At 59.5% G+C, this 15,839-nt stretch overlaps 3 protein-coding genes across 3 annotated transcripts; 2 read left to right on the top strand and 1 right to left on the bottom strand.

Annotated features, from left to right (window-relative positions):
• Positions 1-918: 918 nt before the first annotated feature.
• APOA1 (apolipoprotein A1) lies at positions 919-2,864 on the top strand. The gene is made up of 3 exons (XM_025893554.2): positions 919-1,075; positions 1,266-1,419; positions 2,122-2,864. Exons 1-3 carry the CDS (start codon positions 1,033-1,035, stop codon positions 2,723-2,725), a joined length of 801 nt encoding a protein of 266 aa, XP_025749339.1. The 5' UTR covers positions 919-1,032; the 3' UTR covers positions 2,726-2,864.
• A 2,001-nt stretch (positions 2,865-4,865) lies between these two features.
• On the bottom strand, positions 4,866-7,245 carry APOC3 (apolipoprotein C3). The gene is made up of 4 exons (XM_025893692.2): positions 7,188-7,245; positions 6,464-6,531; positions 6,176-6,299; positions 4,866-5,145 (listed from the first exon to the last, which is right to left on the bottom strand). The coding sequence occupies exons 2-4, from the start codon at positions 6,516-6,518 to the stop codon at positions 5,022-5,024; spliced, it is 303 nt and encodes a 100-aa protein (XP_025749477.1). The 5' UTR covers positions 6,519-6,531; positions 7,188-7,245; the 3' UTR covers positions 4,866-5,021.
• A 4,994-nt stretch (positions 7,246-12,239) lies between these two features.
• On the top strand, positions 12,240-14,818 carry APOA4 (apolipoprotein A4). The gene is made up of 3 exons (XM_025893377.2): positions 12,240-12,415; positions 12,773-12,899; positions 13,689-14,818. Exons 1-3 carry the CDS (start codon positions 12,367-12,369, stop codon positions 14,659-14,661), a joined length of 1,149 nt encoding a protein of 382 aa, XP_025749162.1. The 5' UTR covers positions 12,240-12,366; the 3' UTR covers positions 14,662-14,818.
• Positions 14,819-15,839: the final 1,021 nt, after the last annotated feature.

Here is a 15,839-nt window from a genome sequence, read left to right as displayed (position 1 = left end):
GTGCTGCTCACGGGAGACGGGTGGGGTTTGGGGGGGGATGGGGAGACCATGGGTAACGTTTTTACATGACAAAATCAAAAGCTGGCAACTCCGTGTTGGTCTCCAGAATTTGTTTTGAAATGTCAGAGGTCCCGGAAATCTCAGTCTGGGAGCCCCGAAGCCCTCTCCACTCTGCCCAGGCCACTCCATGGCCCCACAGTCCCCTTCGGGTGAGCATAAGGCTTTGGGAGGTCTGGGAGGGCCTGGAGAAAGGTCTGCTGACCTGATGGGACAAAAGAGGCCACAGGGGGTTGGGGGGAAGACGGTCTGCTGCCTTTGGAGGGGAAGGCCAGGGTGGGGGCAAAGCGATCTCCCTGGAATGCAAGGGGGCGGTGGGGGAGGACATCTCCCAAGGGGAGGAGTCCCAGCCATCCCTGGCCGGCCGGTGTCTCTTGCTTCCGGCCGCACTGGCATGGCGGACAATGGCGGGCACGCATCCCCCCTAGGAGAAGCGATGGGTGCAGATGACCCCGACCCTGAGGGCCTGCAAGCCTGCACCCACCCCCTCTGGCCCCCGCCTGAACCCTTGATCCCTGGCCCTGCAGCCCCCGCAGCTTCCTGTTTGCCCACTCTATTTGTCCGGCCCTGGGGACAGAGCTGATCCTTGAACTCTAAGTTCCACATGGCCAGGACGGGGGAGCCTTAGCAAGGCCTGGGCTGGGCTTATCAGCCTCCCAGCCCAGCCCCTGCCTGGAGACATAAATAGGCTGGGAGAGCGGGCGGCTCAGAGACTGCTGGACTCCTTGAGGTAAGTGCGGCTGCCTGCTCCCCGGCTCCGGGCATCGGAGGCTGAGGCTCTGGGGTGCAGGCTCCAGTCTCTGCCCCATGCCGGGGCTCTGGGTACCGAGACCCTCTCCCACTCTGTGCCCTGCCTCCTCCACCCCTGGCTGAGTGGCGGGGCCGGGCGGGGGGAGCATTGGGCTCCTCACACTAGAGGCCTGGCCCACTCAGCCGGGACCCTCTTCTCCTCCAGGTCACCCACGTCCCTCCAGGATGAAAGCGGTGGTGCTGACCTTGGCCGTGCTCTTCCTCACGGGTAGGTACCCCCCAACCTAGGAAGCCAACCATGGGGGGGCGGCTTCTCCTTAAGTCCCTGTGGGCCACCCTCCTGGGCCCAGGGAACAGGATTTCTCACTCATTCCCTTGCCCCTGCCTCCAAACCTGGCATTTCAGCTCTGAGCCCAGTCCGGAGCTGGCCTGATCTGGGTCTCTCCTCTCACCTCCAGGGAGCCAGGCTCGGCATTTCTGGCAGCAAGATGAACCCCAGTCACCTTGGGATCGAGTGAAGGATTTAGCCACCGTGTATGTGGACGTAGTCAAAGACGGCGGCAGAGACTATGTGGCCCAGTTTGAAGCCTCCGCCTTGGGAAAACAGCTGAAGTATGGACCCAACCTGGGGCCGGGGCACCGGGGGCGCTGGGGGACAGGGGCAGGGGTGGCTGGTCCTGCCGGGCAGAGAGGTCTGTGGGAAGATGTAGCCAGACTGGCCAAATCCCCACCTGCTATTTCCTGGGCCCCAAAGAAGGCCTGGAAAAATCCAGAATGGGATCCCCAAGCAGGAATGAGATCCTGCAAATAACCAGCATCTCAGAACCCATTTTAGGGAGGATAAGATCTGTAGCACCCTAGCGAGGGGCTGCCGGGTCAGCAATCACAGCACCACCATCTGCTTGTGAGTGCGGCAAGCCCCTTCCCGTTCTTAGCTCCCTCCTCCTCTCCTGGCCAGCGACAGGGATGGCCGTCTCCAGACAGGAGGATGGACTCCAAGTATAGTGACGAGGTCTTTAAGGCCCAGCTTTGGGGACAGACAAGACAGGGCACCCAACCCAGCTCCGTCTCTCCTAGCTCCTCAGTCCATCCGAACCGTGGGACCCGGCGGTGGTGTGTGCGCGGGAGGCTGTCCTGGGGGAGGAGGTGTGTGGGGAAAGCGAGGCAGGGCTCCGGCCCCCCGGGGTTGATGCCCAGCAGGGACAGGTACTGCTCGGGCCTCACCGCAGACGGGCCGGGGCGCCGGGCCCGCAGCTCCGGGGCTGTCCGGGGTGCCGGGGAGGCCACCCCTGAGCCCCTCGCTCGCCCCTTCAGCCTGAAACTCCTGGACAACTGGGACACCTTGAGCAGCACGGTGGCCAAGCTGCGCGAACAGATCGGCCCGGTCACCCAGGAGTTCTGGGATAACCTGGAAAAGGAGACAGAGGTGCTGCGGCAGGAGATGAACAAGGATCTGGAGGAGGTGAAGAAGAAGGTGCAGCCCTACCTGGACGAGTTCCAGAGTAAGTGGCACGAGGAGGTGGAGCTGTACCGCCAGAAGGTGGCGCCGCTGGGCGCGGAGCTGCGCGAGGGCGCGCGCCAGAAGCTGCAGGAGCTGCAGGAGAAGCTGAGCCCGCTGGGCGAGGAGCTGCGAGACCGCGCGCGCACCCACGTGGACGCGCTGCGCGCGCAGCTGGCCCCCTACAGCGACCAGTTGCGGGAGCGCCTGGCCGCCCGGCTGCAGGCGCTCAAGGAGGGCGGCGGCGCCGCCCTGGCCGAGTACCACGCCAAGGCCAGCGAGCAGCTGAGCGCGCTCAGAGAGAAGGCCAAGCCCGCGCTAGAGGACCTCCGCCAGGGCCTGCTGCCCCTACTGGAGAGCTTCAGGACCAGCCTGCTGGCCGCCGTCGAAGAGGCCACCAAGAAGCTGAACGCCCAGTGACGCGCCCCGGACCCGAGGGACCCCTCCCGGGGCTCCCCTTTCCGTCCATCGGGTTCTTAGAATAAACGTTTCCAAAGCGGGATGTCTGTGTTTTGAAGCTTCAGTTATGATTTTTAAACAATAAAATGTGCTCCAAAAACTGTAAATTCTTCTTTGGGCGGATGGGAGTGGGTGCGGGCCGGAGGAGGGACATCCCTGGGACAGCCCCGGGGGCGGGAGGGGGGGGCACCAGGGCCTTTGGCCAGAGGACAGGACTTCCCTGCCGATTTTGCAGCGGGAGCCCATCAGTCGGAACCTGGGCCCCTGAGGGCCTTCATTCAGAGTCGCGGACCTGCGAGGCCCGGCTGCTAGGAGCGAGGTAGTGTGTGGAGCCCCCTTCCCAAGGAGGCCTAAACAGAAAGGAATAAGAGAGGATCAGGCGAGGGGACAGACGATGCAATGCTAAATGCCCTGCAAGAGGCTCAAATGAGAACGGCAGCCCTGTCTGAGGAAGGTCAGGAAACAGGGCTCTCTTCCCCCGGTGTGTCGTCCCCCCCCCCCCTCCCCCGGCTCCCCTAGGCCAGGCCAAGAATCTCTGGCAGCCCTCTGGTTTGGGGCCAGCTGGGGTGGGCCTCAACGAGCCACTGGGGCTGGAAGGATGGGGGCAGGCTCAAACGAAGAGCTTGGCCTTTGCTCCTTCCTCCTTTAGTAATTCAAAAAATGAAGAAACAGATGCTTCCCTTTTCTTTTTTTACAAGGGCAGCATGCCACTCCTCACAGTCCTGCCCTTTCGAGAAAAGGCTGGTGTTTCCTCCCGCTCAGCTGTGTCAGCCAGCCATCCCACCCCTGGGGCTCCAAGCCCGAGTCGGAACAATAATCCCCATCTCTTCCAGGTAACCAGCCCATTTTTTATTTCCAAGATGCATTCATATCTGTCATCCCACTGCGTCCTTCCCCAAATCCTGGCCACACAGCCACCACATCCACGGCTCAGAGGAGAAAGCTGAAGCTTGAAGTCACTCGCCAAGCAAGGCTGAAGAGCAGGATGGGCTGAGTTGCCCCTTCCAGACCCATCCTGGATCTTTTTTTAAAAAAGCGTGTGGCCAGGCACTCAAGTTCACATGGCTGTGCACACAGGCATGCCTGTTCTCAAACATACACCCCTGTCACAGCCGGCCCCTCTCCACACTCAGGTACACGCACCCCCATGTGCGTGTACGTGGCTTCACAGATCAGAGACCTGGACAGTGCGCTGATGGAGCATGTTCCCCCAACAGGGCCTTTGGTGCCCTGCCCCTCCCCCAAACACCAGTGTGTCTTAAAAACTCTTGGATAAAGTTTGTCGTTCCTAACCATCCGGAGATGCAGTGGGTGTCAAGGCGAGATTTGGGTGAGAACACTGTCCAGGTGTGGGTACTGGGATCCCTGGCCCAGCTGGGCCAGAAGAGAAGCCCAGGTGGATTTCCAAAGACAGCAGATGTCTCCAAGTGGGACTAGATGTGCTGATGCCCCCCAGATCTGCCAAGGAGCCCTCTGGCTCCCAGCGTCCGAGTAACTGAGTTTTTTCTGTGTCAGCTGAGCAGAATAGGAGCAGCTAACCTGGGCTTGAGGCCCCGCTCTGTCGTTGGCAGACTCCGTGACATTGGGCAAGGGCTTTTCATCTTTCAGTTTTATCACTGGAAGAGCAAGGGCCTGCTCAAGTAGTCTGTGGTTCTGAGACTCCCTGACGTGAACATCTGTTGGCTGGTGGGGACACAAGGCAAACAGCCTCTGTTGGGTAACTTTGGGTTTTTTCTTAGCTTCTGGAACCCTGGAATCCCCCCTCCCCTACTCTGATTCTGGTCCCCGGGGGAATTCAGCTCAGCCTATAGCCACAAAGATGACCAGGTGTTGTGCACAGTCTTATTTCATTCATTCATTCAACAGATCTGCAGTGGAGGTGGTATTGTTGCATCCACTTTACAGATAAGAAACTGAGGCTGATATAAAATGAGGCGGCCAAGCCCAGAGTCTAGTTGTATCTTACTCCAACCTCTCCCCATTCAAGTCTGGCTGAGAGGGCCCGGGGCCTGGGTCCCACAAGTCAGCTCAGGCAGCCTGGCCCATTTCCACGTCCCAACATACATGGCACGCATGGGACACCCATCCCACTCACGGCAGCTTCTCATCCAGCTTTATTGGGAGGACAACAAGCTTGGGGGTGGGCCAGGTCTGGGGTGGGGTGGGAGGTGAGAATGTTGTCACTTTCAAGTGACTTTCGGGGCTGCCCAAGGAGCTGGCAGGGTGGATGGGTAGGAAGAGTTGGGCTGTCGAGGTCTCAGGAGGCATCAGAGGCTGGAGTTGGTTGGACCTCAGAAGCTGAATCCCAGAACCCAGAGAACTTGCCCTTAAACGTGCTCCAGTAGTCTTTCAGCGAACTGAAGCCATCGGTCATCCAGCCCCTGGGGGTTAAATCAGTAAGGGGAAGCAGTGGAGGTGGGGGTGAGAGCTCATCTGCCTCTCCCCCGACCCTCTCAACCTCACCCAGCAACGCCCCCGAGACCTCCAGCAGGGACCCTTTCAGCTGCCAGCCCAGGCAGAAGAGATGCTGAAGGGGGTGATGGGACCCTAGCGCAAGTCCAGCCTGTTTCTCCGGGTCGGGGCAGAACTTGGTGCCGCCCTGGGTCTGAGGCAAGCTGGACAGGAGTGACTGAGTGGGAGATGCGGAAGGCCCCGGCTGTCAGTTTATTCCAGGCGAATGAGGCCCACTAGAGTTGCACAACCTGGTGGCTCTGAGTGGGGTGGGGCAGAGGGACGCAGTCTCTCGTCTGGACAATCAACAGAGCATAAACAAGCTGTGTGATCTGGGGCGAGTCATTTAACGTCTCTGAACCTCGATCTTCTCATCTGCAAAATGGCAAATATCATACCCACTCCACAGCCAGTTCTGAGGGCTATGAGAGTCTGAATGCCTCAGCTACGGAACTGCTGGCTGACTCCCGGGGGCGGGGGCGTGGAGGTGGGAAAGGGTGCTGGGAGAAGAGAGGACTAGAAGGCAGGGCAGGGTGGGAGAGGAAGGATGGATTCTGCTGGACACCGGCCCCAGGGCTTGGCGCAAGGCAGAAACACGCTCACACACACACACACACACCAGCCGAAATTGGGTTGGGTGGAGCCTCCATGCCAACCCCCACCAGTAAAGCGAATGGCAGCAAGAGCTAACGTGGCCTTCCTCAGAGCCTTGCAGGGTGCCTAAAGGAGCAAGGAGGGCCCTCAGAGGGAGAGGAGAGGCCAGGAGGAGGAAGGAAGGATGCAGGCCCACCTCCGCCATCTCTCCCCCGGCAGCCCACGAAAGCCCTGTGCGGGACCGGCTCATAGAGCAGAGAGCCCGGAGGCTAGGAGAGGCGCAGGTCCTGGGAGAGCCACAGCCCACAGGGCCCTCCTGAGTCAGGGGCAGGAACTGACACCAAGCAGGGAGACGTGGGGGCATACCTGGCCCGCTGGGCCACCTGGGACTCCTGCACGCTGGTCAGCGTGTCCTGGGCGGTCTTGGTGGCGTGCTGCATGTATCCCTGCATAAGGCCCAGTAGGGAGGGGTCCTCTTCCTCCTGAGCTCCTGCCAGGAGAGCAGAGCTGAATGGGATGGGTCGCCTCTGGGGAACCCTTGGCTTCTGCCTAGCCACCCACCAGGGCCCGGGATCCTCAAGCCATCCCCAAGGGTCCTCCAGGCGGACGGCCACCCCCGCCCCAGCCCTAGCCCAGTCCCCGCGAGCTGCTTACGGACAGAGGCCAGGAGCACCAGGAGGGCAGTGACGAGGAGGACCCGGGGCTGCATGGCGCCTTTGTTCCTGCAGGGAAGCGTCCTGTGAGGGGTACCTTAGCCCCCTCCCCCACCTCTGGACCCTCCCCGGGGGAAGTGGTGTGGCCCCAACAGTAGGTCCTGAGCTGGGTCAAGCCAGGGGGAGAAAGGGCCCGCTGTCAGCTAATGCGGGAGATGAAGGGCTTTCAGCCTCCGGGGCCTCCAGAGCCAGACTGAGGGAGAGCGAGGGCCACAAGGGAGAGAGCAGAAAACCCACCAGACCAGGAATCAGGACACCTGAGTTCTGGCCTGGTTCCTGCCACTAGCATGCTGGGTGACTTGGGGTAGATCTCTGCCCCTGTCCAGGCCCAGTTTTCCTGTCTGGGGCAGGACGGGGCTCTAAGGCTCCTTGTGGGGCTAACCATGCAGAATGAGGGCAAAGTGTGCCCACTGGGAGCCAGTTCCAGTCCCAGCTGCACCACTACACTCTTTGTAGCTTTGGGCAGCTGTCCTGCCTTCCATGAGCCTCGGTGTCCCCCCAGCATGCAATCGGAGGTGGGGGCTGCTTCCCCAGCCCCACGGCCTCCCTCGCCCCAGCCGGCTCTTCTCCAGACTGTGCTGTGAGGTCTGGGCAGGGACCCTCCTCCGCCCCTCTCCATCCTGCTCTCCTCTGCCCTCACCCTCCTCCTCCCCAGGGGCCGTTACCTGGAGCAGACGCCTGGGATGGACTGAGCAGGCAGACAAGAGGGCTCTGGCCCGTTTTATATCGTCCGCAGGGCCGGGGGCACGGAGGGCTCAGTGAGCCGGGCAAAGGTCACCTGCTGATCGGTCTAGCCCAGGGCCCAAGGCAGGCTGCCCAGATGCAGCCAGGCCTGCTGGGAGAGTTGGGAAATCTCTGGGTCCCCCCTGTGCCCACCCTGCTCTCCTGCTGCCCTGCAGCCCAGAGGGGCTCGGGCACTGGGGAGACCCCATTTCCTCCAAGCAGCCCGGCTCCCCAGGGAGAGGCTGGTGATAGGGGAAAGGGATTAGGGCACAAGCCCTCTGGGCCCACCTCAGCCCTTCACACGTGGCTTGCGGGTCCCTCCCCGCCCCCAGCCCCCTCGCCCTGCAAACCGCCTGGAAGGGGTGGGGCTGAACTGAGCCGGTGATGGGCTCCTTCAGGCTTGGGAACAACTCAGTGTTGGGGTGGGGTGTATAGAGTGAGGTCACAGAAGACCTACGGGGAGAGGCTTGTGTGGGGAGGGCGAAGCAGTGGGGATTACACAGTCCCCTCCATAGCATCTGCACCTCTGCACTTGGGCCCCGGGTGCTGCTCACCCAGGAGCCTCCCCGAGCTGAGCCCAGGGCAGGGGTTGGTGGGAGAATAGCAAAGGCTGCTTGGAGCCCAAGGCCTTTGTCCCGCCCTTCCTCCCCTCCTCCTCCCCCCTGCCCTCTGGACCCACAGATAATATCCCCTGGGGCAGGAGCCCCGGCTCAAGGCTGAGGCCTCTGGCTGGGATTGATTTCCAGCACTGAGCACCTCTCACGTTGGGTCTTGGTTTCCTTAGCTTTGAAATGGCAGCCCTTATGGCCCCCTGGCTGGGCGGGGGGCTGGAAAGGAGCAAGGCGGCAGTGCAGCCCGTCTGGTAGGGAATGGGTGAGGAGGAGCTCTGCGGGGCGCGTCCGGGAGAGGCCTCGGGGCTTTCTTGGGGTGAGGTGTCCCTGGGCCCGCACTAGGAGCCTCAGCCTGGCTAGCAGGATCGGGGAGGCTAAGACTTTGGAGTCAAGAAATCCTAGGTTTAAACGATGCCTTTGACACTGACTCATATGACCCAGGGCCGGAGACCTAACATCTCAGAGCCTCAAATTTCCTCCCTTGAAAAAGGGGATAGAACGCCGATATGCCAAGAGTTGTGGTGCAAAGCAAATGAGATAAGTCCAAAGGAACTGGTGTGTGGAGGGGGCTTGATAAATCTCTCTTCCTCCCAAACACCTTGTCCATCCCCAGACAGCGTAGTCTGAAGGCAGGGGGAGCCCCCAAGGTAGAAATAGGGCTTTTGGCAGGCAGCCATCTTCTCCGGAAGAAACAACTAACCTGGCAATATGAAATCAAAGGCCCAAGAAAGTGGCCTGGCTCCACCCTCAGAATTCTTTTATTATTGACTGAGACTTGAAGTTTCTCCGTTAGAAAGTCATTCCTTTGACTTAGATCTTGTATTCTGTTAAAATGCAAATAGATTCCTGTGAAGTAGATACTAATAACCCCATTTTGTAGGTAAGAAACCTAAGACTTATGGGGCTGAGATGTACCCAAGTACACAAAGCTCATCACTGGTAGAGCAGGGAACCGGGATCCAGGTCTTCGAATACCTACACTGGTCCCAATCAGCTTGGGGATATGAGACCCTCGGGGATTTATCAGTCACTCATACACCTCTTCCTGAGCAGAATTTAGGGATGGGGTGGGGGAGAAAAGGAAGCCGATTTGGTCACTGAAGGATCTGAGCACTGGGGCGGGCAGAGAGCTACTGTGCCCGTGTCACTCTTCTGTTCTGGCCTGTCCCTCAGCCCCAGAGGTGAAGGTCACAGTGGGAATCCGGATTCCAAGCTGGGCTGGAGTACAAAGTCCTCGGCCCCTGGGCATGCTAGAATGGGCTGCCTGGATACCTTGGCCCTGGACCCTCCAAGTCCCTTTGCCCGTGTGTGTGCAGGGTCTGGAAGAACCTGTCCCCTCTCTTCTATGTAGCAATGGGCCCCCTGAGGCCAAGGAGGTCAGAAGTCGGGGGCAGAGAGACCCAGCAGGGGGGTGCTAAGCTGGGTAGAGCACCCAGGTGTGTGGGGCCACGCAGCAGGGGTGTGGCATGCCAGGAGTCCTGGGCTGTTTTCTCTCTCTCTCTTTCTTTCTTTCTTTCTTTCTTTCTTTCTTTCTTTCTTTCTTTCTTTCTTTCTTTCTTTCTTTCTTTCTTTCTTTTTTTTAAGATTTTATTTATTTATTTGACAGAGAGAGATGCAGCGAGAGAGGGAACACAAGCAGGGGGAGTGAGAGAGGGAGAAGCAGGCTTCCCGTCGAGCAGGGAGCCCGATGCAGGGGCTGGATCCCAGGACCCTGGGACCATGACCTGAGCCGAAGGCAGACGCTTAACGACTGAGCCACCCGGGCACTCCCCATTTTCTCTTTCAAAGTGCTCAGGGCACTTGAGTGCCTGGACCCTTCTGGGCGGTCTCAGTAGGGGCTATCTCTGTAGGGGCCCTCACAGTGGCCAGCCTGAGCTGCCTGGCCCTCCGTATTCTCTCCCTCCCTCCCAAGCTGGCTCCCCTGGAATGAAGAGTCTGCTCTGGGCCTGGCCCAAGACTGGCTCTAAGGAGTAAGCAGCCGAAGCAGTGGGTGGGGAGGGGTCGGGGGAGGAGGCTTGACCAGTGGGGGCCAATAATGGTCCTCTGGGGTTGGGCAGACTCTCCGAGCTTACTCGTGTCTGGGTGAGGCTTAGCACCCGAGGCTCTGTGACCCAGGGCCCTGCCAGTAGGCTGACCTGGGAGCCCCGATTCGGCCCTGCCAGCCGGAGGACCTGGAAATGCTAGCATCTGAGCCCGAAGAGACCCAGAGGCCCAGCTGGGGTCAGAGTCTCCTACTTCCATCAACAGCTCGAACACTCTGAGCCTGGGTGCTCATTCTCCCCTGCTCCCAGCACAAATCCATTCACAGCCTGATACCAAAGACGCCCGCTGACGTCAGGAGAGAAATGCATTCATCAATGGCATCCCCCCACGACACATCAGGACGCAGCACGCCCTCCTCAAGGCTGTGGCTGCTCACAGCAACCCGCACCAGTCTGCACCGGTCCCCTAGCGGCAGGCCCCAGCTCTGTGCCCACAGACAGTGGAAATAGTGGCGCGCTTAGGTGACTCTGTCCACGTCCGGCGGCTGCTCTCAGACACGCGCAGATAGGTGCAGACACTCCTGCTGCGTGTCCCCCTGGGCAGGCGAGACAGAGCCCGTCACCTGCTGGTGGCTGCTCGGACTCTGAGTCCCAGAGGTCTAACAGCAGCTGCAGTGTCCTCGGTGACTCATTGCTCTTTTCATCTCCAGCCCCAAAGGAAGGGATGGGGACACCGAGCACTGACCTTTGTGCCCACCCCGGGCCGGACTGTGCCTGACGTGGGAGCAGGAGCACGAGCGATAGGCCAGTGCTGCGGGGAGGGAAGGCTTTCAGGGGTGAAGCCTGGCTCGTGCTGGATGAGCACCTACTGTGCGCTGGGCATCGTTCCCAGCACAACACCGGTTGTCTCTCCGAATCCTCGAAGCCCAGCGGGCAGGTGCTCATCTCTGCCCAGCGAGGGCGGCTGAGGCTCGGAGAGATTAGGAGATCTGCCCTGTCCCCACAGGGACGGTGAGTGGGGAGCCTGACTCCAGAATCTGAGCCCCTCACAGCTGCTGGGAGGAAGGAAGAGCCGCTCCGGGGAGCAGGGAGCTCCCTGGTACGGGAGGCGACTGTGGGGGGTGCAGGCAGCAGAAGGCTTTCTAGCTGTCTTCAATTCCATGAGACATCAAGCCACTGCTGGAATATGAACCAAGGAGACCTGATAAGTCAGGGTCAACACAAGTGTGGTCTACGGGAGCCCAGCTTCACACCAGGCACTGCGCTCTTGCGCGGGAAGCCAACAGCGCCGTCGGTGGGATGCATCTGGTGGTCAGTGCAGGTGTCGTGGTCCAGCAGAGTGACCCACAATGACCAGGCTCCATTGTCTTCTTGGTGGATGGCTTTTTGTAATTGGGTGTACGACATCAGTTGTAGAGAATGTTAGACATCCTATAGAAGACCTCCTTGCCCCCTACCCTCGTCCCCTAAGAGGCTCAGGTCCCCTGCGATTCAGCATAGGCTGGCTGCTCCTGCCCAGGGAGTGTGGCTGGGCTGGGGGTGGGAATCAGGCCTCAGGCCAGCCGTTCTCCCTGCATGGGGTCCCCTGGGAGCCCCAGAGGGCCGGGCCTGACTCTGCCACTCTCACAGGAGGGGTGAGCACTCTACTGAGCCTCCTGCCGTGATCCAAACCAGGAAAACAATACTATTATTAATAACAACTATCTGTAGTGCTAACACTCTGCGTCAGGTATTATACGACTCACACCATGAGCAGCCCCATGTTTCATAGGAGAAACTGAGGCTCAGAGCTAGGCCAAGCTGAATCACGAGGCCCAGGGGACCCAGCTAGGCAATGGTGGGACAAGAAGCACACTTAAAATGAACCTGTTCGATACAGGGCCCCTGCCCACTCCACCAAACTGCCCAAAGTCTTCCAAGAGCCCCCTCCTCCTGGGCACACCTGGACCAGAGCTTGCTGTCCCCAGCTGTGGCCCTGGGTGCCCCAGCCCAGTGTCTTGTGCTCTGAGATGGAGGGAGTCAGAGTGGGGGATGTCGTGGGGAAGAGCTCTCTTCCCTGATGCAGACAGAGGAGGTGTGAACTTTGCCCCCCAAACCTGGCTCAGACCCAGAATTGCCAGCAGAGCCTCTGGGGCATTAGTCCCTGGCTCAGGGGTTCCCAAGGCCTCCTTTCTCCCACAGCTCATGGCTCCCCACCCTCCCTTCCATACTGGGTGGGGCATAAATACAGAACAGTGTCTTCTGAATGCTGCCTGAGCCCCGGTCGGCTGTCAGCTGCCACGTTGTCTTGGGTCACAAAAGTCCAAGAGGCCTCCTGGGCATGTGTCACCTTCCAGCGTGGAGTCACACTGGGGAGGGAGGTGGGGAGGGCGGCCTCGTGGGGGTTTAAATGTCTGGCTGGCTCCGAGGTTCAGTCAGTTCGGACAACAGCACAGGTGAGCTGCCTGAGAGCCTCTCTTCTGGCCTCCTTGACTCCAGGAAGGATCCAGTGCAGCACGAGGCTCTTCCAGCCCAGCGAGAAGCCCAGGATGTTCCTGAAGGCTGTGGTCCTGACCCTGTCCCTGGTGGCTGTCACTGGTGAGTAGGAGCTGCCTTTGGATGCGGCTCTCGGGCAGGAGCCATCTGTGGGCATCAAGTGGGCAAGGTGGAGAGTCTGGAGCCCAGGCAAGAGGACAGTTCCAAGTGCCTGTCATCTCCCAGCTGCCCACCTGCCACGCAGTTCATAGGAGGGCTGGCCTCTTCCCAACGTTCTGCCCACTGGCATTGGCGTTATCCCAGTTTTACACGCCCCTGTGGCTTTATAACAAGGGAAGCACAGAGGGGGAGATCAGCAGTTGGGCTCCCCCACCATCAGCCAGTCTGCAGCTCGGGGCTGGTGCAGAGGGGCAAGGAAGGAGATAGGTCCTTATGAATCACTCTCTGTTTCCTGCCTAGGTGCCCGGGCTGAGGTCAGTGCCAACCAGGTGGCCACGGTGGTGTGGGACTACTTTAGTCAGCTGAGCGACAATGCCAAGGAAGCCGTGGAACATCTCCAGCAGTCTGAGCTCACCCAGCAGCTCAAGTAAGAGGGGCACGACTTGTGGGGCGGAGCTTCTCAAAGGCCATGCAATGCGTTGGCAAGGGCTGAGCTCAGAGCCTGGGGACCTGAGCTTAGGCTACCCACTGCCCTGCCACTAACTTTCCCAGTGACCCTGAGGTCTCTAGATCTGGGATCCACATATCCAAACAGGGGGCTGGACTGATGATCCCTAAGGAATCTTCCTGCTTGAACTTTATCTAGAGTGTGACAGATGGCCACATCCTAGCATTGAGAGTCATGGGAGAGAGGGAGGGAGGGAAATGTCATGGGAACTGGGTCCTAACACATTCCAGAAGGAGCGGCCCCTGTGAAATCGTGGGAAAGGAAGCGGGGATATTTGGGAAGCCTCTGAGGGTGGGCATATGCAAGGAAACTAGTATTTCAAATCCCTAAAAGACTGGAAGCGGTCCAGAGCATAACATTCTATTAATGAACGTGATCTGGGTCCCAGCACACCTGAGCTGGGGAGGACTTCAAAGTCTGCCCTTTTTACTTTACAGGCAGGGGGAGGGGGTTGGGGGTGGGAAGCAAACTATTAGAGGGGGGTCCTGTGACTCAAGGTCAGGGGGAGAGTCAGAGATACAAGGTAATAACTTAGTCTATTACAGCCACTCTTTCAAACCATGATCTACCTGTGAACTCAGTACCCCCCTGAACACTCACTCACCTGTCTCGGGCAGGTGTGTATTCGACGAGTGGCGTATAAGGGGACAAGGTCCAGGCACGTAATGCCAAGTGTAACGGTGGCCCCCTTGTGTCCTTCTCTTGCAGTGCCCTCTTCCAGGACAAGATTGGGCAAATGAACGCCTACACTGATAACCTGCAGAAGAAGCTGGTGCCCTTTGCCACGGAGCTGCACGAACGCCTGCGCCAAGACTCTGAGAAGCTGAAGGAGGAGATTCGGAAGGAGCTGGAGGAGCTGCGGGCCCGGCTGCTGCCCCACGCCAACGAGGTGAGCCAGAAGATCGGGGACAACATGCACGAGCTGCAGCAGCGCCTCGGGCCCTACGCCGAGGAGCTGCGCACCCAGGTCAACACTCACGCCGAGCAACTGCGGAACCAGCTGACAGCCCACGCGCAGCGCATGGAGACCACACTGCGCCAGAACGTGGACAACCTGCAGGCCTCCCTGATGCCCTACGCCGATGAGTTGAAGGCCAAGATCGAACAGAACGTTGAAGAGCTCAAGGGGCACCTCACGCCCTATGCCGATGAGCTCAAGGTCAAGATCGACCAGAACGTGGAGGACCTGCGCCGCAGCCTGGCTCCCTATGCACAGGACGTCCAGGAGAAGCTCAACCACCAGCTCGAGGGGCTGGCCTTCCAGATGAAGAAGAACGCCCAGGAGCTGAAGGCCAAGATCTCGGCCAACGCCGATGAGCTGCGGCAGAGGCTGGTGCCCATGGCCGAGGTCGTGCATGGCAAGCTGAGGGACAACACCGAGGAGCTGCAGAAGTCGCTGGCCGAGCTGAGCAGCCACCTGGACCAGCAGGTGGAGGAGTTCCGGCGCAACGTGGGGCCCTATGGCGAGACCTTCAACAAAGCTCTGCTGCAGCAGGTGGAGGAGCTGAGGCAGAAGCTGGGCCCCTACGCAGGGGATATGGAAGACCACCTGAGCTTCCTGGAGAAGGATCTGAGGGACAAGGTCAACTCTTTTTTCAGCACCCTCGAGGAGGAAGAGAACCGGGACATGCTTGTGGCTGTCCCCGAGCTGCAGCTGACCCCAGTCCCTTTAGAGAGCTGAGCTGTCCCTGGTGCTCACGCCCTCCCACGGACACCTGCCCCGCCCGGCCACCTGTCTGTCTGTCTGTCCCAAGGCAGTTCTGGTACAAGGTTGAGGACACATGTCCAGTGGAAAATGACACTACCTCTCACGACTTAATAAAGCTGCTGAGAACCTAGTCCAGTCTGGTTGCAATGTGACTTCGCGGTTGGTGCGCCTGAGGTGGGACAAAACCACTGGCAAAGCTTAGCAGGGGCCTGCAGGGGAGGCTTGGAGGGGCACCAGGGCTGGGGAGACGAGACTGCCGGAGGGGCGAGGGCAGGGTGTGCTGAGAGGGGTGGAGGGGATGCTCTAAGGGGGAGGTGGAAAAAGATGTCACACATTACCCAAAGACGAAACACGCAGCCCGCTTCTATTCACTTAGCCAACAGCTGTTTATCGAATGCCCTCAGTGCGCCTGCCGCTCTTCTAGGCAGCAGAACAGTGAGCAAAAGAGCTTCTGTGGAGCATGGGTCCGACACTGTGCTCCACTCTGAGGGGGCCACGGAGGTAAGCTTGACAGGGTCCCTGGCTGTAAAGAGCTCACAACACAGTCGGGGAGACTGTCCCTCCTTCCATAAGCTCTTCTGGGCCTTTAACTTGACTTATTTAGGTGAATTTTGGTTTATTCCACGCCATCCCACTCCCATTAGAGGATTGATGCGTGCTTATTTCAGAAATGTCTTGACTGCTCGACCCATGGTCTCCAGAGTTCAGGAATGCAGCCTAGAGACAGGGACCCTCAGAGACTCAGAGCCCCCCTCGAGGAGGGAGCCCCAGAGAAGGACCAGTTCAAGCTTTGTCTCAAATGACTTGACATCCTGGCTGTTACCTCTGACCCCAAGTCTGCAAGTCCAGCTGAGCATCCCTTCCCTTCCCAGAGTGGGGTGCCGGCTTTTTAGGGTTTTCCTCAAAGACACCCAGAACATGCCCTGGGAGTAGGTTCTGGGGCCTCCATTCCCTCTATCCCTCCACGCCTCCATCACAAGGTGCCCCCAGGACAGGGGCCCACAGGCCTGGCCCACTCTGGTCCTGCTGTCAACCTGAGCACCTGCCTGTGGGGAAGGATTATGCTTGGGGATTCAGGCGAACCTGAATTCAGATCCTGGCTTTTCCGCTCACTCCTGGGTGATTTGGGGCAGATCATTTGACCTCTTTTG

The sequence above is a fragment of the Callorhinus ursinus genome, unplaced genomic scaffold (genome assembly GCF_003265705.2).
Source record: "Callorhinus ursinus isolate GAN/ISIS: 27379988/994484 unplaced genomic scaffold, GSC_fseal_2.0 scaffold19, whole genome shotgun sequence".
Classification (NCBI taxonomy): Eukaryota; Metazoa; Chordata; class Mammalia; order Carnivora; family Otariidae; genus Callorhinus; species Callorhinus ursinus.
Note: the sequence above shows the minus strand (reverse complement) of the source record. Positions and strands in the feature narration are given on the sequence as shown.

Coding starts and splice junctions, on each gene's coding strand:
- APOC3 (XM_025893692.2), bottom strand. CDS start 6,518: ATGCAGCCCCGGGTCCTCCTCGTCACTGCCCTCCTGGTGCTCCTGGCC. Junction 6,300..6,463: donor GGTGCTCCTGGCCTCTGTCC/GTAAGCAGCTCG, acceptor CTCTCCTGGCAG/GAGCTCAGGAGGAAGAGGAC. Junction 5,146..6,175: donor CAGGTGGCCCAGCGGGCCAG/GTATGCCCCCAC, acceptor TTTAACCCCCAG/GGGCTGGATGACCGATGGCT.
- APOA1 (XM_025893554.2), top strand. CDS start 1,033: ATGAAAGCGGTGGTGCTGACCTTGGCCGTGCTCTTCCTCACGG. Junction 1,076..1,265: donor GGCCGTGCTCTTCCTCACGG/GTAGGTACCCCC, acceptor TCTCACCTCCAG/GGAGCCAGGCTCGGCATTTC. Junction 1,420..2,121: donor GCCTTGGGAAAACAGCTGAA/GTATGGACCCAA, acceptor TCGCCCCTTCAG/CCTGAAACTCCTGGACAACT.
- APOA4 (XM_025893377.2), top strand. CDS start 12,367: ATGTTCCTGAAGGCTGTGGTCCTGACCCTGTCCCTGGTGGCTGTCACT. Junction 12,416..12,772: donor GTCCCTGGTGGCTGTCACTG/GTGAGTAGGAGC, acceptor TTTCCTGCCTAG/GTGCCCGGGCTGAGGTCAGT. Junction 12,900..13,688: donor GAGCTCACCCAGCAGCTCAA/GTAAGAGGGGCA, acceptor CTTCTCTTGCAG/TGCCCTCTTCCAGGACAAGA.